This window comes from Hemicordylus capensis, chromosome 1, assembly GCF_027244095.1.
Source record: "Hemicordylus capensis ecotype Gifberg chromosome 1, rHemCap1.1.pri, whole genome shotgun sequence".
In the NCBI taxonomy this organism is placed as follows: domain Eukaryota; kingdom Metazoa; phylum Chordata; class Lepidosauria; order Squamata; family Cordylidae; genus Hemicordylus; species Hemicordylus capensis.
The window spans coordinates 198,237,910-198,258,099 of NC_069657.1; the positions used below are offsets into that span (position 1 = coordinate 198,237,910).

Sequence of the window (20,190 nt, forward strand, 5' to 3'; positions counted from 1 at the left end):
ATACAGGGAATCAATTTATCAACTGCAGACCAGCAAATTACCTTGGCGAGGTTCTTGACCCTAAATTTAGAAGCGCTCTCACACTAGCGTGGGTTAATGCACTCCCCACGGTGGTCTTAGAGGGTAGATTCAAAGGCATACCACTTTCCTTGAGGTTTTGTCCATGTGGCTCTGGAGCTATTGAGACTACTTCTCACGTTATATTATATTGTGATTTTTATAGAGATATACGCCAAAGATTAATTTCTCCTTTCTTGGAAAATTTCCCTGGTTGTACCAATGATTATTATCTTAACTTTCTTTTAACTAATGCCAATGTTGAGATCACCTTTGGAATGGCTAAGTTTTGTTATATTATTTGTAAAATGCGTTTGGATGTGCTGTAATCATTTTTATTTACTGGTCAATGACCGAAATAAACGTATCTATCTATCAGAAAAGAAGCTCATATTATCTCAATGCAAATGCTCTAATTTTCAAATGGAATTTGTCAACTGGCATATAAGGAATTTGCCATATTTGATATTTGGCAGGTAGGAAAAGACCAATACAATTAGGCAGAATAAGACTTACATCAAGTTTCTTCCGGATACTTTCAAGTTTTTCTGCTGCAATGAGCAAATCTGTGTTGGCTTGAGCCAGGGACTGACGTTTGAGGTCCACTTCACAATATACCTACAATACAGAACAGGAGAGCTTTTGCACTATGTTCATCGGACAATTTTTATATAAAAAGAATAAAGGTTACAGAGGACAGAAACTAGAGCTGAAGCAAATGTTACTCCCCAGCATTCTCCTTTGCCAATTTTGATGTCAAAGATTCTCCAGATGTTCTCTGAACACTATAATATTTGCCAGATCTGATCTCTACATTGGATAATGGATGACAGTTGATATCAGTAGTTGATAGCTGACTCTATTGGCTTCTTTCAAGTAATGACTGAGGAGGAGAAGCTGGCCCCAGGAGCATTTCCAGATGGGGTTTTCAGCTTGGAATGGAGGGTGTACATTTACACATTGGCCAGATTCGTGCCGAAGACCATTCGAGATACTGGGGAGCACTTCACACACGATTCGGGTTTTTCATTGTGCGTTAGAGCCTAGCCCGATTTACAGTATTTCTGGGGTTTTAAAAAATCCTCTTTTTGCATCATTTTGGGGTTTTTTTTGACAAATTTGAACTGGCAGTAAACCCGCAGTAAAGCCTACTGTCTGCAAAAGCTCCTGGTGCAGATGTAGCCACCCTAACCTGCACAGAAACTTCTGGTGTAGGTGTTCTCAACCTTGGGTCCCCAGATGTTATTGGACTACAACTGCCATCATCCCCAGCCACAGGTCCCATCATCTCCAGCTGAAGGCCACTGTGGCTGGGAAGTCCAACAACAGCTGAGGACCCAAGGTTGAGAACGCCTGTTCTAGTGGCTTGGACTAGCAGAAGTTGCTCTATAGGCTCTACACATGCTTGCTGGCTGAAAGAGGAAGACAACCCTGTTACCTTGAGTCACTTTGCAGTGGCCCAATTATAAAGGGAGCACTCTGTAGTGATATAGCTTTAGGTAAAGGTAAAGTGTGCCGTTGAGTCAGTGTCAACTCCTGGTGCCCACAGAGCCATGTGGTTTTCTTTGGTAGAATACAGGAGGGGTTTACCATTGCCATCTCCCACACAGTATGAGATGATGCCTTTCAGCATCTTCCTATATCACTGCTGCCCTATATAGATGCAGCGGGGATTTGAACCGGCAACCTCTTGCTTAATAGTCAAGCATTTCCCCACTGAGCCATTGGGTGGCAATATAGCTTTAAGAGAGCTTTATACCTCGGAAGTGTGAGAGAGAGAGAGAGAGAGAGAGAGAGAATGAGGTGTGAGTTAATCACATCACAACACTGATTCATTTACCCAGGGTTTGGGCAGGCACTGAGATTTGTTGTATTAGAGAATGGGAGGAAGCAGAGTTAGATTAGTGGAGAGGCTTTATGATTGCATGTTACCCCCCCCCCCCCCGCCCGCGCTCTCTCATATGTTTTGATCAATACACTTTTTCTTGTTGTAGTCCATGAGCCAGGCCCTCAGAATTTGGTACTATCTCAGGGGACAAAGTCTCAGAGTGATTTTTGGCAAAGTCTCGTAGTGGTTTTTGGCATAGTGACTTTCCATGCCCTAGGGATGGAAAATAGGTGATAGCATTATTGCACTTACAGCTTTCTGTGGGTTATCATTTCTTCTTTATCCCTATCCACACACCATTTGGGTAAAATTGCAGTCATTTTTTCACCGTGCAAAGTGTTAGTGTAGGGATAGAGTCAGGGTTAGGGTAACAATGAATAAATTGTTTCTCTCTCCATAGTGTAATCTTTGAAGGACATTCCTGCTAATTTTCATTTCTATTCCTCTGACAACATCAATAAAATCTTATAATAGTGAATGTGTTTTTAAAAGCGTTTAAAAGCTTTTAAAACACCATTGCAAATTGGGTTGCTATGGGCCCAATGGTCAGGACAATGAAAGCCTGATAATACATTGAAAGCTGGATGTATTGCAATGCTATCACCTATTTACCATCTCTAACCATGTAGACCTTGTTGAAAATTACCATGAACATTCACCCCACAAATGGTACCAACCACAGCAGTTGGTTCATGTAATATAGGATCCCTGCATTATTTGGCAGATCTTGTTACTAAACACTACACATCTAACACAGACCACCAGGGCTCATTCAACCTATAATAAGGTAGAAATGGTGCAATATGAAACATTAAAATCTTCTACAAGATTGTCTTGTAGCTGATGTCTTTTACATTTGTCTTAGGGATTCAAGAGAGATTGACAGTAACATGTAATTACTCAGAGGGAAAATGTATGTATAACATATATGGACCGCCCTGAAGTGCATACCATTGGTACAGGCTACAAAATAGGGAAAATAAATTGCCAACTTAAAAATAAAATTAAAAAAGCAAACACATTAAAAAGTATCAATTTAAGTCAAATACTTACATATATCTTTTGGAGGTGTCCACACAATAGGAAAGCAGATTGATAAAGGATAGAAGAAATGCTAAATATGCATCATGGCAAACAGTGAAAAATTAAGTATTGCAACTTACATTAATTACATTCTAGTAAGATGAATAGGCTGCTCAGCATTAATGAGAACATACACCTTTGTCTAAGTTGCACATCTACCTGTGATAAATGTGCTAATGGCGATAAAATATATCATAGTAGCATTTGAATTAACAGCTCACTAATAGATTGACATATGAGTAGGAATAAAGCATTTAATCATAAACACTATACCACACCCAATAGCAAATCCTCTTTTATGCATATATCAAAGAAATTGAACCTGATATAAACATTACAACCCTGTTTAGGTTAGTACATACAGAAATAAATTTATGTCATTGTTTTTAACCATGTTGTATTTAGAATTATGTTTAGATCCATATGAAACACAGTGTGGTTTATGGACCTTTTAATTAAACAGTGATGACAATTTTTGAATAGGAAGGGTGTATGTTTGGTTCCGTGCAAAACACACATTGACTCCTACTGAAATGACAGCAGTGAGATAGTCATACACTCCTTCTTTGGGGCTTGAACCAAATCCCACAGAAGTCAGCATCCATTTTAACTCATTCTGAGTGGAGAAATAATGTGCACAGGAGACCAGAAGGAGCATAGCTTAGAGTATATTTTTGCATGTATAAGGTCACTTTTATACAGCATGGTGGCAACAAATTCTCCACAATGCCACTATACAAATTCAGATGCAAATAATATTAATAAAATAAAAATTCAATATGTTAGCATGCACATATCAATCTGTTGATACAAATAAGGAATAACTACAGTACAAATTGGCATGCCTTCCTCTAACAATCCTGGAAAAAAATATTGGTCTTGCTGGAAAGGGTTCTTTTTCACAGTGTATGGAGGCCATCCTTGAGAAAGGGTTGTGTATCCAGCATGCTTGTGCATATTAGGACATGATGTCCATTGATGAGAGGTAGGAATTGAAAGAGGGCTAGGTGGACTGCCCAAAGCTTTTGTTGGGTGACCAATGTCCCTGTGTGAATTGGTTGGTGCAATGTGCACCTTATCCTGCCAGACTGGTGTCTGTGGTGATGATGATCTGGACTGGATCTGATAGGGGAATGCCTCCTGGAGCCTCTGAAATGGAGGCTGTGAGTCCACATATCAGCTGGACTTACCTCAAAGTCGCTGCGAGCTATCAGGGACCAGTTCAGACACAATTCTGTTTCCCCCCGCATTATGGCTGCGCATTCTGGCTTAGCCCAAATTATGTTCAGTGTAAAAAAAAAAAATCCTCTAATTTCAGTGGCTTTTTAAAAATAACTCCAGGGTTCTGGTAAACCCCGACCCTTATCTGTGATGTGTGAAGGGGCCACTGCCGATAATTTGGTTCTCCCCCCAACACACACACTCACTCTCTCTCTCTCTCTCTCTCTCTCTCTCTCTTTCTTTCTAAAAAATGTTTGCTGGGTGGATTTCCAGAACACCAAGTGTCAGGAAGGGGACACTTGGTCTGGTCTGCTCTTTGAATGACCTGCAATTGCAAGTGCTTGGGGGTGGGTGGGTTTGTGGCAGATTGGTGACATTCTGTGGAGGGAGTCCAGAAGGGGAGCGGGAGGGAGAAATCCCTGAGTTAAACGCAAGCACATGCAAAATGTAGGCCTTCCTATGCTTTCAAGTTCGGCTTCATCTTATTGAAGCCTGGTCACCATAGGAACCTAGGCTTTACATATGCAGATGTTGTTGGAAGCTTAACAATGGAGACTACAGCTTCCAATGTAACCTGAGCCCTTTGTGTCTGAGCTGACTGAGGCTGCATTTTTTTTTTTCATGACAGAGAGAAAGCAATGATTTCCACTTTAAACTACCCTGCCTCTTAAATGGTCTGGGGTGGGGTGGGGGGACATGAGGTGATGAGGGCAGTCACAAAGGCAAGATCATTTTTTAAAAATCAGCAAAAATTTGGGTCAGATTCAACAGGATCAGGTTAAGCGTTCTGTTGTTTTGGCTAGTCAGTTTTGTGGAAATCCAGCTGGCTGTCTAAACAAACAAACAAACAAACAAACAAACAAACAAAAATACTGAAGGGAGGCATCTCACGCCTCCTCCTCTGGGATGTGATTGGTGGGAGAAAAAACCCGGCGCAAGCTGTGGGAATGCACACAGAGAAAGATGCGGAGAGGAGCCGAAAAAATGCTGAGAAAAAGCAAATGGTCCATTTAAGGCCATGAATTAAAAAGCTCCGAATCTGCTGTGAAGCAGATTCACCCTTCTGATAACCCGCAGCATGAAGCCATGTCTGAATAACTCCCTGGTGATTGCCGGAGAGAGCCACTACTGAAAAGAAAGCCAAATCTTCAGGGGTAAAGGAACTTGTTTGTGAGTGCGTGCCATCATTAGATCTTGGAAAGGCAGGAGGAACTACTGCAATGGATGAGAGTGCCATCTGGCCCAAGAGGTACATTCTAGACAAACTATCATGGACCTCAGGATCTAAGATAGGAGCATCAGGTCTGCCGAGGGTTTCTGCATGAGGGGAAGGAGAAGGGACACCATTTTTTCTCTATGCTCAAGGGGAAGAGGTTAAATGAACATAATGACCGACAAGAAATAAACACCAGGATTGAAATGGCAAGAGCAACTTTTGTACAAATGAAACATCTGCTCTGTAAAAGGGATTTCAGTATAGAACTGAAAATTTGCTTGGTGAGGTGTTACATCTGTTCAGTCTTGCTTTATGGAATGGAAGCTTGGACACTTATAAAGCTCTGGATATATCAACGTATATTAAGAATATCATGGGTAGATAGAATTACCAACGAGGACGTTTTGAGAAGAATGGCAAAAGGGAAAGAGCTAATTAACATCATTAAGAGAAGAAAACTTGTTGTCTCCCCATCCCTCCAGCACTGTGCTAGAGAGAAGGGGAGATGAGAGAGAGAGAGAGAGAGAGAGAGAGAGAGAGATGGTCCCGGCCACTCTCCATCTCCCCCACCCCTCTCCCTCCCACCTTCCCTCCAACATGGTGCTGGAGAGAAGTAGAGCCAGGGAGAGAGCAGCTGCTGACTTAGTAGTACAGCAGTGACAGGAAGTCCAGGCAGGAGGCACACTCCCAGCTGCCTCCTGCAGGCACTGAGGATGGTAGTGAGGAGATAGAGGGCAGCACCAGGGCATGGTGAAGAATTTCCTCAGATGGTTTCTCCACATCCCTGTAACTAGCAAAGTAAACTCCTTCACAAAAAGACGGAATAGTAGCACTAAGGTATTCTACAGCTGCTGAGATTGCATGGCTAAGCCATTCCCGCCACCAAAGTTCAACAAATAAGCTGGCAAAAGAAATGGAAAAAGGAAGGGTGCGGGGAACACAGAAGTAGTACAATTTGTTTTCCATGTTGCGCAGACTCTCTGTGCAAACTGATTGAACACAGGGTCTTTAAATAAGAGTGGACAATCCAGAGTAAATAGCTAGGAAGGAAGCAACCATAGCTACAGGATGATTTAAGTATGCCAGTTAAATACTAGCTTTATTCTTTTTCCAACATGGTTACATCAGCCCAGGTGTAAGCTTTGGCTGACCTAATATGAAACCTTTGTGTGGGTGAAGTTTCTTATAGCAAGGGGATATTTAAAGTTCTTCACTAAAGATGAATCATCTCTCTCTATCTTTAGGATTCTTTCTATCTAAGAATAATCTTTTCTGTACCTTAAATGCCATCCAAGTCTATATTAATCATGGATTAATCCTCCCTGATCCTCCCATGAAGCAGGATAAAAAGCATCACTTCAGATGGGAGATTGTGGGCCATTTCTCAGGGGCAGCACTAGAAGTGCAGCTAGGTAGTTTTGGACCCTGCACCTAATGAGCTTATGCACACACACACCCTGCAAAAGAAGAATCCTCTCCATATATATACATTTCACCACAAACCCACAGGTCTGGGCCAGAGTGCATTGGCGGGCAGGGGGGAGACTATATAACCCCGCAAAAGATCCATACATCTTCTTGATTATTCACCACAAACTCAGAGATCTGGGCCAGAGTGCACTTGCCAAAAAAGAAAAAGAAAAAGACTAGGTAAGTCCCAATGGATTCCCACATCTTCTTGACCACTCATAAACTAACTGGGACACAACATGAGTCCCTTGCTCCACATTTCAAACACAAAACCAACTTGGGCATGTGAATTCTAGGGAATAGGGATGTGCACGGAATGTGGTTTGCATTCCGTTCTGAGCTTGGAATGGAACAAAAATCCCCTGAAACATTCTGTTGGAACTGTTGGAATTCTCTGTGGTAAGAGAATCCCTTTTTCATTATAGCAGAGTGCACAGAGGCACAACACAGCGGAATTTACTTAGGCATGCGTGTATGCTGAGAGTAAAGTAACTTGGAGCCAATTCATAGTTTCAAATCAATATATAAGGCATTTATTAAGGAACTCCATTCTAGATAGGAAAGTGAGGAGTTAGGATCTCTAATCTATCTATCTAGCTGGATGCAGATGGATTCTGCATCTTCCCTGCACACATGGTGCAGGGAGAGGAGCTTGCCATGTTGCAAGGTAGGAGGACAGGTAGGGAAGAGAGAGAGGAAGGAGGAAGTGGCTGGAAGGAAGTTAGTCCCTGAGATTAGCAATCTACATATCCAAAGGGATAGTGTCGGAGCAGTAGAAAAGGGATGACCAATGTCTTGACCCTCTATCTAGCCCTCTGACTCACTAGTCTGTCCCCCACTGTCTGAGACAAGAGACAGCGCAAAGTCCTTTAACTTCCAACAGGAACAACCAGGTATTGTATTCTATCCAGGATCTTTTATGTTTTCTTGTTTAGAAGTTTGTCCCAGTGGGGATCCTGTAGAGAGTGCAGGGTGGAGTCAGAAAGGAAAAGGAAGGGAAGAAAACTGCGTTGTTTCTGAATAAACTCTTAGTTAGTGAGAGAGGTAAGGTAAAGTCTGCCGTCAAGTCAATTTCAACTCCTGGCGCCCACAGAGCCCTGTGGTTTTCTTTGGTAGAATACAGGGGGGGTTTCCTGTATTCTATTTCCATTGCCTCCTCCCATGCAGTTTGAGATGATGCCTTTCAGCATCTTCCTGTATTGCTGCTGCCCGATATAGTACCAGTGGGGATTTGAACTGGCAACCTTCTGCTTGTTAGTCAAGCATTTCCCCACTGCACCACTTAAGGTGAAGCAGCTGTACCGGTTGCTTGGAATGTTCAGTGTTCTGAGCATTCAGAGTGCCATTTCAGCGGCAGTTTTTCCCTTGCTAACACTGGCTTCCGATTGGCTTGCTATCTCCTTGCTCCTTGGTTGGCTTGTTATCATACAAATCAGCTTGATTTGTATAACAAGCCAACCAAGAAGCAAGGAGATCACAAGCCAATCAGAAGCCAGTGTCAGCGAGGGAAAAACAGCCTCCCAAATGGTGCTTGGAATGCTTGGAACATTCAAGCTCTGCATTCCGACTAAGAATGGGGTCGTTCTGTTCCGAGTTTGAAACTGGCCCTTCATTTAAAGGGCATTCTGTTTTGAGTTTGGAACACTTGAAACGGCCTGTTTTGATTCAGAACATTCAGAGCTTGGAAAATTCTGCACATCTTTAATAAGGAAAATAAATTAAAACCACAATACATGTCCCTTGTGTCACAGTTCTCATGCAGTCCTTTTGGATCACAAACCAACATAGTGCATTTGTTTAAAAAAATGTTTATTCAGATGTAACAGTTCCACTTTCACTAGGTGTACAGTACTCTATAGATAGAGATAACTATTTATGGATAGAGAAGCCTGCAGAAGAGAGAAGAGGAGGAGGAAGATTTGCTCCCAGGCAGACCCCAGGGTGAGGGACTAGGAGCCTGCCTGTCTGCTTTTGCCTCCCCTGCTTTCTCTCTGCCCCCCAGGACTGGCTGATGAACTGCGGTGAGGCTTTGCAGGGCTGAGGCCCAGGAGTGACTTGGCAGTTTCCTGGATCCCATCTGGCAAAGCTTGCTGCTCAGGGCTATTTAGGATGCTGCCAGTGGCGGCGGGCACTGAAGGGGTGATACCAAAGGGGGTCACCCCTTTGGGGGAGCCACTTTGGGGGACATCTAGGGCAAGGGCCATGTTTCCTGGCCCAAGAATTTGCATGTGGGTGGGTATTTAATAGTGGGGCTTCTGTTTTAATTAGTCCTGGGTGAGATTGCTTTATAATGTATCTGGGCTTACCTACTACTACTACTACTACTACTACTATAATATTTATATACTGCTTGTCAACCAAAGTTCTCAAAGTGGTTAACATAGAAAAATAAATGATGCATCAAGAAGATGGTCTTACCTAGAGATGAGGAGACAGGAGGTGTATCCACTGATTATGGGGCGGCAATTCTGGTGGTGGTGGGAAACAGAAGACGTAACGTTGGCAGGTCAGCAGGCTACTACAGGGGAAGGGGACTTGGAAATCTAATAGCTGTTTCCCCTTCTGGCTATCCTGCCAGCTCTTTGACCTTGGGGAGCAGTGCCAACCACCCTTGGAACTTCACCTTGCTCATCCGTAATGCCAGGTCAGTCCAGAACAAATCAGAAACCATCCATAATCTGATTCTGGATGAAGGTGCTGACCTGGTATGTATTACAGAGACCTGGTTGTGGGAGGCTGGTGGCCTGATCTGGTCCCAGCTTCTCCCTCCAGGACTCTCTGTTGAGGAGCAGGTGAGGTACCGTGGGTGGGGAGGAGTGGGGGACCATGGCTGCGGTCTATAAGAATAACATCTCCCTTACCAGAATCCCTGTTGAAGTGTCGGACCATATCAAATGTGTGTACTTAAGTTTTGGGACCAGGGATAAATTGGGACTTCTGTTGGTGTCCTGATTGCCCCACTGCTCAACAGAGTCCCTAACTGAGCTGATGGACTTGGTCCTGGGCTTGGTGTTGGAGTTCCCCAGGTTTGTCGTGCAGGGGCACTTCAATGTTCATTTCGGGACCAATTTGTCCGGGGCGGCTCAGGAGTTCATAGCGGCCATGGCAACTATGGGCTTGTCCCAAGTGGTCTTGGGACCAATGCACATTGCTGGTCACACGCTTGATTTGGTCTTTCACTCTGATCAGGGTGGTGTTCCATGGGTGGGGACTCCTGTGATTTCCCCATTGTCATTCGACAGACCACCATCTGGTTAAGACTGGACTCACAATCACTTCCCACCTTTACAGGGGTGAGGGACCTATTAGGATGGTCCTCTCAAGAAGGTTATTGGATCCAATAGGATTTCAAGAAGCCTTGGAGTGATTTAGTGTTGGCTCTGCCGGTGATCCTGTTGATGTCCTCTTGGAGAACTGGAACAGCAAACTCACCGGGGCAATAGACGTGATCACTCCTAAGCATCCTCTCTGACCCGCTTCAAAATTGGCCCCTTGGTATACGAAAGAACTACGGGGGCTGAAGTGGCAAGGTAGATGACTGGAGCACAAGTGGAGAAAGACTCGACTCGAATCCGACAGATTGCAACATAGAGTGCATTTGAAGATCTATGCTCAGGCGACACATGTGGCAAAGAAGTTATTCTTTTCTGCCCGTATTGCATCCGCAAGTTCATTGTTCAGGGTTGTGAGAGGGCTAGTATGTGCCCCTCCTCCATTGAATTAGAATCTGGATTATGCTCTGTGAAGTGTTTAATGCATTTTTTGTGGGGAAAATCTCTAGTATTTGGGCCGACTTAGTCTCCACAATTACTTCAGTGTCTGATGTGGAGGTGTCCAGCGACACCTCTTGTGTGGTTAAGTTGGATCAGTTCCAGTTTGTGAATCCTGAGGATGTGGACAAGCTGATTGCAACGGTGTGACCTACCACCTGTTCTCTTGACCCCTGCCCAGCATAGCTTATACTATATCGCAGGGGGGTGTTGTTGTAGAAGGTCTGGTAGATATTATGAATGTTACTCTGAGGGAAGGCAGGATTCCTCTTTGTCTTAAGGAGGCAATTATTAGACCGCTTCTGAAGAAGCCTACCTTGGATCCCTCAGAGTTGAGCAACTACAGGCCTGTCTCCAATTTTCCATGGCTGGATAAGGTAATTGAGAGGGTGGTGGCCTCCCAGCTCCAGACAGTCTTGGAGGAAACTGATTATCTAGACCCATTTTAAACTGGCTTTCCAGCGGGCTATGGGCTGGAGACTGCCTTGGTCTGCCTGATGGATGATTTCCAATTGGGAATTGACAGAGGAAGTGCGACTCTGTTGGTCCTTTTGGACCTCTCGGCGGCTTTTGATACTATCGACAATAATATCCTTCTGGAGCATCTGAAGGGATTGGGAGTGGGAGGCACTGCTTTGCGGTGGTTCCGCTCCTACCTCTCGGGCAGGTTCCAGATGGTGTCCCTTGGAGACTGCTGTTTTTCAAAATCTGAACTTTTGTATGGTGTCCCTCAGGGCTCCGTATTGTCTTTGATGTTGTTTAACATCTACATGAAACCGCTGGGAGAGATCATCAAGAGATTTGGTGCAGGGTGCTATCAGTATGTTGATGACACCCAAATCTACTTCTCCATGTCAACATCATTGGGAGAGGGCATAACCTCCCTAAATACCTACCTGGAGGCGGTAATGGGCTGAATGAGGGATAACAAACTGAGACTGAATCCAGATAAGACAGAAGTACTAATTGTGCAGGGTCGAAACTCAGGAGATGAGTTTGATCTACGGACGGAACAGGTATGCAGTCTGGGGGTGCTTCTGGATCCAAGCCTCTCCCTGGTGTCCCAAGCTGAAGCAGTGGCCAGAAGTGCCTTCTATCAGCTTTGGCTGATATGTCTGCTGTGTCCATTTCTTGAAATAAACTACCTCAGAACAGTGGTACATATCCTGGTAACCTCCAGACTGAATTACTTCAATGTGCTCTAAGTGGGGCTGCCCTTGTGGATAGTCTGGAAACTACAATTGGTACAGAATGCAGCAGCCAGGTTGGTCTCTGGCTCATCTCAGAGAGACCATATTACTCCCATATTGAAAGATCTACACTGGCTGCCGATAAGTTAACAGGCAAAATACAAGGTGCTGGTTATCTTATATAATAAGATGCTTGGTTTCTGCGTCCGTGTCTTTTTTGGGTGTTCTGGGCATGCGCGTCTGGGCTTGGAGCCTGATTGGTTGGGGACGGAGAATACTGGCGGCGGCAGCCATGGCCGCTGGAGGGCCTGGCCTGGCAGCAACGGCGACAGGCCGAGGAGCCGAGAGGCGGTGGGCCCGGCCAGGAGGAGGCGGCGGGGGAGGCCAGAGAAGGCGGAGGCGGCGGGGGAAGCCGGGCGAGGCAGTGGAGGAAGCCTGGTGAGTCGGTGGCAGAGCTGCTGGGGAGGCCGGAGAAGGCGAAGGCGGCGGGGGAAGCTGGGCGAGACGGCGGCAGAGCCGCCACCTCGCCCAGAGGAGGCGGTGGGCCCGGCTGGGAGGAGGCGGCAGGGGAGGCCGGAGAAGGCGGCGGGCCCAGGGGAAGCCGGAGCCCGGGGGAAGCGGGCCTGGGGCAAGCTGGAGAAGGCGGTGGGCCCAGCTGAAGGCGGCGGCGGGGGAAGCCAGGCAGCGGGCCCGGCCGGAGCCGCGGGCGGCGGTGCAGAGCAGAGCCCAACTAGAGCGCCCGTTATTGAAACGGGCTTAATGAGACTAGTAACCTATAAAGCCCTAAACAGCTTGGGCCCTGGGTATTTAAGAGAATGTCTTTTTCAACATGAACCCCACCACCCATTGAGATCATCAGGAAAGGTCTGTCTGTAGTTGCCATCGGCTCGTCTGATGGCTACTCGGGGAGAGGCCTTCTCCGCTACTGCCCCAAAGCTTTGGAACGTGGTCCATGCTGAAATAAGAGCCTCCCTATCTCTGATAACTTTATAAATGTCTTTAAAGATGCTTCTATTCACCCAGGCTTTTAATTAAATATTGTTTTAGCAGTTTTAACATAGTTTTAAAATGTTGTTTTAAAATTTAAATTGTTGTAATGTTTTAACTTTACAGTATCATTTATCTTGTTTTAACTAGTGTTTAAACTTTTTCTGTTTGTCTGTTTGCTTGCTTTGTTGTAAAGTACCCAGAGACATGAGTTTTGGGCGGTATTAAAAACATGTTAAATAAACAAACAAACAAACAAATAAATAAATAAATAATTTCTGGCAGCTTTACTGCAGTAGGAAAAAATTCATTAAAAACCACAAGATTGACTGATTTCCTTGAAATAAAAATACACAGAGACCTGCCATCTTGGGCTACATATGTGTCCAGTTTCAGAACTCTAAGCCCAGGCATTCTGGAAATGTAAAGCGTTGGACAAAGTGGGAGAGGATATTGCACTTTTTTATGAAGGAAAAGTGAAGAATTCTTCACGTGGGGATGGAATGATGGTCCAAGGGAGGGCTTCAGTTCCAGAAGTTTCTGTAATTCTCTACCGTGAAACAAGTCACCTATAGGGCTTTTTTAAAAGTTTTTTTTAATTCAAAAAAATCATTAAAAATCAAAGGATTCACCAATCCTCTACAAAGTCAATACACAGAGTCCTGATAACTTGTCTTACATCTGTGCAAAATTTCAGAACTATAGGCCAAGCTATTCTGGAAATATAAAAGGTGTCCTCTTTTCACTTGGGAAACATCATAGGGCCCTCTAGGAGAGGGTGGCACATGGACCTGGGCCCCCAGGGCCCTGCCTAATAGCACCCCTGGGCAGCACAGCATGCTACCCAGCACCATCCACATGGATGGCCTCCAGAGGAAAAAGGGCAAAACAGCAACATGCTGCCTTTCCCATTAACTTATTTCCTTTTCTATTAGGAAGGAGGAAAGATTCAAAAGAAAAAAATTGGGCTGTGGCTTTAATAAACAAAAAAAGAGAAAGGGGAAGTAATGGAAGTGATCCATTTGGGACTCTGCTTCATGCAGTGAACTATCATGGGCTGGTACTGCTGACCATTTGCCCAAAGCAAGATTATAATTATGCTTATTATTCCATATGCATGAGAACAAACAGCAAAGTAAAGCTGAGGAAAAGAGTATTTTAATTCCTACCTCATGGAATTTGATGATATTAATGACCCATGCACAGAGACCAGCTGCAGCTGAAGATTTTGTCCGTACAAACTCGGGATTGAACTCTGGATCACTCAGATAATCTTCTTTTACAGCTTTTACAGTAGCTTCTGGGATATGTTCTTTATCAAAATTGATGAGGCTTTGGAGGAACTCATCTACCTAAAGAGAGCAAATAATGAGATGTAAAGTGAAGGATCTCCGAACACTCACCTGACCAAATTTCTGATCTAATGTTATGAAAGTTTCAAGGATTCTTGTTTACATAATGATTTTTAGATAGGGACTAGATAGATAGATAGATAGATAGATAGATAGATAGATAGATAGATAGATAGATGCCTGAATTGTTCAAATATTTTCTTCATTGCTTCATTCATAAGTAAAAAGTGCATAGAAAGTATGTGTTTCGAAGGTACATAGACTTCTTTGTAGATCTCTAGTAGATTGGAGAGGATTATCAATTCTTAGTAGTTTAGCAACTAACATTTCAAGTAAAAACAAATTCTCTGACATGCTTGGCCTTATGTTAATTGCTTATTTCTCAGCTTTCAAGATCCTGTAAAATATTAATATTAACTGGCTGATTAGGTATTTATGTAGCTCTGCTGACTAGTTTTAGAGTGTTGTGATAGAATTTAAAAGACCAAATGGTGTGTGCAGAGCAGTCGGTCAGATAAATAGCCCCCATGCGTATGAGGAGGGTGCTGGGATGTTGCAAAAATCATCATGATGGGTATGCATTCAATATATCCCTCTTTTAATTTTGTGACCCAGGGAGGTATCACCCAAACTGACCCATTAGAAGGCACTCCTGCTTGCACATAGGTGGGACTGATGATTAATTTTCTGTGGCTGCAACCCTTGTGGCACATCATATGCCACTCCAGATAGTCTGACATGTTGAAAGTGAAGGACTCTGTGCTGTCTCATGACTCAGTGACAGAGTGGGGCAGATTAGTGAGTCAAAGGGCTAGAGGGGTCAAGACATTGGTTATCCCTTCTCTACTGCTCTGACACTATCCCTTTGATAAGTAGATTGCTACTCTCAGGGACTTCTTTCCTTCCTTGCCACTTCCTCTTTCCTTCCTTTCTCCTCCCTTGCAACACCCACGCTCCTCTCTCCCTGCACCATGTGTGCAGAGATGCCGAAACCATCTCTCTGCATCCAGCTAGCTAGCTAGATTAGAGATCCTATCTCTCCACTTTACTATCTAGAATGGAGTTCACTAATAAAGACTCCTTATATTGATTTGAAACTATGAACTGGCTCCAAGTTTCTTTTACTCTCAGCATACATGCATGTCTAGGCAGACTCCGCTGTGTTTTGCCTCTGTGCACTCTGCTGTAATGGAAGGGTATCTCTTACCAGAGAGAATTCCCAACATGACACCCCTTCAAATTGCCTTTTAGGAAGTGCAAGAGGGTTTAACCAGGAGAGAAAACTGGTACCTTCCCTGTTTGAAAGCGGAAGTACCATGTGATCCTAAATAATTTACTGAATATAGACCAAAATGAATAAAATTTCCTTAAAAACCTAAACAAAATTCTCTCTTTCTCTCTTCCTACCTACCTATCTAAAACATGATGGCTGAATTCCAGTCTAGACTGCTTAGACATCCATATTAAATCCATGGTAGGTTATTGCTAAGGATGACATTTCTTTCCCCTATGGCTACTATTACTGTTAGCAAATGTATAATGTTGCTTTCCAACACATACTCCTCAAAAACTCTAGACAGGATCTTTTTTGTGGGCCTATTCTTTAATCTCAGCAAGTCTTTGGGGGTAGTCTAGCAACTTGCTAGCAGCAGTTTCATTGTACATGCAAGTTATGCAAATAAAGTGTGTCTCAGTTAAAATTTTCCATAAACAGAGTTTTAAATAATATATTTGCAGAAAATTGTCTTAGCTATTGAGCCCTTTCTCATGATCGCATGAGAGGGCTTGAAATTGAGGGTGGGTGGCGGGGAAGGCAGCAGAAGCTCCCCTTTCCCGCAGATGATCTGGCTGCCGAGTCTGGGCAGGTCAGGGTGTGCAGACAGTCCACTGCTTCCCTAGGCAGCACGGAGGTGCTGGGTCGGAACATGTGGTCCTAGCCTCTGGAAATTGTGGGGATCCTCCCAGCGATGGCCAGGAGTCTGCTCCTGAGCAGCTAGCCCAATTTAAGGGTGCGCCCATGCCCTTAACCTCGGCTAACTGGCAGACTTCATAGGCAGGTTTGCCACCACGGTGCCAGCGGGAGACACTTGACTCCTGCCGGTTCTCACAGGCAACCAAGGTCAGGGCTTAGCTGCCCTAGCCTGGTCTTGCCCGCTTGTGAGCGCATCCTCATTGTCTTAGCTACCTGTACCTACTACTGGACAGGTAGTGAATTATTATCCATGGAAATCCTCATTGCATTGCGGGAAATGATACACGAACCCCCACTGAAAACTAATGAATTTGGGTTTCACTGGGGCTGCTGATGGGGGATTTAAGCACCTGGCCCAGAAAAGCCATGCAGTGATAACTGAATGTGTTGCCAATGCAATGTAGAATGCTGCCTACTCTGAAGAGTTTGGGGGGGGGGGTGTCGTGTCACCTGTATTACCAAGGAACAGATGAATCAGGATCAGCATCACCTTACCTACACATCTTCTTTTGCCATCTCATTCTCTTCTATCCTATCCTCACTACGAATTTTTCAATCCTGATATCTACGTTCATGCCATCTTGCCTATCCCTCATCTCTTGCCTGTGAGCTTCTCAAAGGCTTCTCACCGTGGGAAACTGGATACTGGACTAGATAGGCCTTGGTCCTGATCCAACAGGGCTGTTCTTATGTTCTTATCCAATGCAGATTGTAAGACTTCAGGACTGGAAGTTCATAACTTCTATGTTCTATAAAACACTTAGCACAATGTTGATGCTGATTGATTGATTAAGCGCTGTCAAGTCGGTGTTGACTGTTAGTGAGTGACCACATAGACAGATTCTCTCCAGGATGATCAGTCTTCAACTTGGCCTTTAAATAACTATTAAACTGTTTGTAATGGCAGACATGACTAATCAGTACTGTAGTATGTTGTACTACTGGCTACAACCCCAGTGAACAAAAGAACATTCCAGAAATGGTGTTCCAATTATTTCATCTAGAAGTAACTATTACCTCAACAATCAATGTGGTGTGAATGGCATATTGGACCTGGAACTGAAAAACTTGGGCTCAAATCCCAGCCCAGGTATGTACCCACTTAACATTGGTCATGCCACTTTCTCACTCAGTTTTGCCTTTCACCTTGAGAACTATTGTGAGGATATAGAATCGTTACAAAATGGTGGGTTGTTAGCTTTTGTGAGTTAATAACTTGCTGGTGAGCAACAAGACCCAGAGGATGTTTCTTTAATATATTCTAGAAGGAGGATGCCATTAGTGCTCTTGTGAGAAACACATATGCAACCTGTGGGAAGGGGCTGAGGGTGATACCATACTGCCCTCCTCCCCTCTCACCTGAGAGGTATGCCTGTGTTAGCTGAATGTAAGAAGGAAACTGCTGGCAGTGGCCTCTGAGAAACCTGCTGTCAGATTCCTCCTGCCTCATAGCAGAGGCTCAAGGGAAGATGTAGTTTCCTTATCCCCTTCCTTTCCTCCCCTGGAGGAATATGTATGTGAGCGAAATACAGGGCATGCAATTTTAGCAAACACAGAGTGCTTGAGCCAAGCAAACAGTGTAGGCATTTTAGGGTGCACAGTTTGGGTTCTCAGATGTAAATTTTTCAAGCCTCTTAGAAATAATATGCTATCTTTCAACTTCATCCAATGGTCAGCCTGTATATCTGTGCAAATATACCATAAACTTGCAGTGTCTTTACTTCCAGGGGAAACCAGAACCCAAAGTGTGTTACAAGCCCATGGAACTTCTTCTCACTACTTGGGAAAGTGGGGCAAAAGAGTCAACATAATAAAGTGCTTTGCAATGAGTGGTCCTACCAGAGATGCTCTTACCCCTGGACTTTGGGGCCAAAGTCCAGGGCCTCCACAGTCCCTGGGCCAACAGCACCTGGTATTCTCAGATGGGCTCCCATCCAAGTGATAATAAGGTCTGACCCTCCTTAGCGTCTGAGATCAGATGGTTGCTTTGGCTTGTTGCCATCTACTAGCTATGCACAGAATGCCTGCCCTGCTGGGGTTGGAGGTGGGGAATAAATTTTTTGGTCTCTATTTCTCATTCTGAAATGTTGGCAGGTATGCTACCATGGGGTCTCCATGGTGAGATTTGTTGGAGCCAATCAGAAGCAGAACAAGCTGTATTATGAACAGTTATTTGCTGGCCAGTCTAAGGCCCTTCTGCAGAACAGTGCAGTGCAGTTAATTCTAGAGCTTGTACTTTCAGAGACAGAGGGTCTCAAGAGCATGTTCCCTATGTGACATGCTCTCTCAAGAGCTCCCAGTCCCAGAGTCCCTTGTGCCTGCAGATAAAGACTGTGAAGGGATGAAGCTCCAAATAACCAAATTGATCTGGAAACAGTGGAAGCTACAGTGATGCTGGTAGGATTTACTGCTTTTGGCCTGTAGGCCACCTGGCCTAGGTAAAGATTATTTAGACCTGGTGAACTACACGCAGCACTGAGAAGAAATGAAACAAGCAGGGGTATTTGCCTGGAAAGACATTTCTGTCTCTTTCACACACACAGTGTCCAGCAGGGCTGTTCCCAGATGGCACATTTACTTTGCTTCACCGCAGGAATGGTGGGTGTGCGTTTGCACATCTGGGAGATTTACAGCTTTGTACTAGGCCCAAATAAATTATGCTTGGGTCCTGAAGGTGAGTCTCTCCAAGTGTCCAAACTGCAAATACCAGAACCTAAGGTTAAGCCATATGTGACAGGGGAGATTCAATCACATTTCCCCCCACTTATTTTTCAAGTTTAAAGCAGCCACAAAGGGCTCACATTTTTATCACAGCAACAGTGCTGAAGAAAGTGATGTTTAATCCTTCCCCATGGCATTTCCCCCACTCTAAATCACATTCCCCAAAGCTACTATTAATCTGGTAACAGAAAAAAAATATGGGCATGTTTCAAGTACCTGTATTTTTTTTCTGCTGCAGGGCTAATAGCAGCTTCAGGTGATTTTGATCTCCGGTATCACATGTACTCTAGGTTAATAATAATCACAAAAGATACAATTGTATAGTATGAATGGCGTAGATTACACTGAAAACTTTGCAGATTGTTTTGGAGCAGGCTGACTTATCCAGCGTACCCTTCTCCATAGAAAGTGCACTTGTGGCATAGCTCTCAAAGTCTTTATGTTTATAAGATACTGTACTGACATTTAATCAGCATGATTTGGGAAAACTTGCTGTAGAAAGCAAGTCATTACATTTCCCCCCCTTCTATGACAGAATGTCAAAGGTGTTCCGTAATTACTTCACAGTCTTTTCTGAAGTTCTCTGACAAATCCCTGCCATACCCATTATCTTTGGCATTTTCCTCAAATATAACCAGTAGGGCAAGACGTAGCAACAAAGAAATATTTCTTTAGGCTGTAACACATTTGAGTAACACATTTGTGGCATTCAGATGTCTTTCAACGGAACATCCTCCCTTACCTTACTCATGTACATCTTTGTGGTTTTCCAGCTTCTGTCTTTTGGAATCTTGCCACTGAGAGACAAAAGGACTAGGACAGCGGCTGTCACGTTTGCTACAATCACAGGTGGATTAGGAAAAGTTCTTAGCTCAGTCAGGTTTAGCTGAAACAACACAAAAAGACATCAGTGGCTGACATGAGGAGGGAAATTGGTCAGCGTAGTCCTGCTGAAATCAAAAGGACAAGTTAGACATTGAGCCCTTTCTCACAACTAGTGGGAAAGGGCTACTCAGTTTGCGGGGAGGAAGCCCGAAAGCACTTACCTCCCCGCACATGCGCAGCCATCCTTCCTTGGGCGAGCGGATTGCCCGCCCAGAAGAGCACTGGCTTCTGCCGGTAGCTCCGAGGGTTGGGGTGCCCACGCTGCCCGCCAGAGCTCCAATAATGCACCATGCAAGTGTGCGGTGCATTATGGAGATCCCCCTCCCCTCCCTGAGTCTGCTAGCTATGGCTGAAAGCAGCCGTGGCTGACAAACGATC

General features: G+C 44.4%; 1 protein-coding gene across 22 annotated transcripts in view; it reads right to left on the minus strand.

Moving 5' to 3' along the window:
- Positions 1-20,190, minus strand: part of LOC128332356 (dynein axonemal heavy chain 11-like) — a 353,782-nt gene that overhangs the window by 69,836 nt on the left and 263,756 nt on the right. For all 22 annotated transcript variants that reach the window (XM_053266643.1, XM_053266647.1, XM_053266645.1 and 19 more), the window contains 3 exons: positions 19,670-19,813; positions 14,052-14,234; positions 574-675 (listed from right to left, as the gene is read on the minus strand). In XM_053266643.1, coding sequence (XP_053122618.1) covers positions 574-675; positions 14,052-14,234; positions 19,670-19,813 — 429 coding nt within the window. The remainder of the gene's footprint in view (positions 1-573; positions 676-14,051; positions 14,235-19,669; positions 19,814-20,190) is intronic.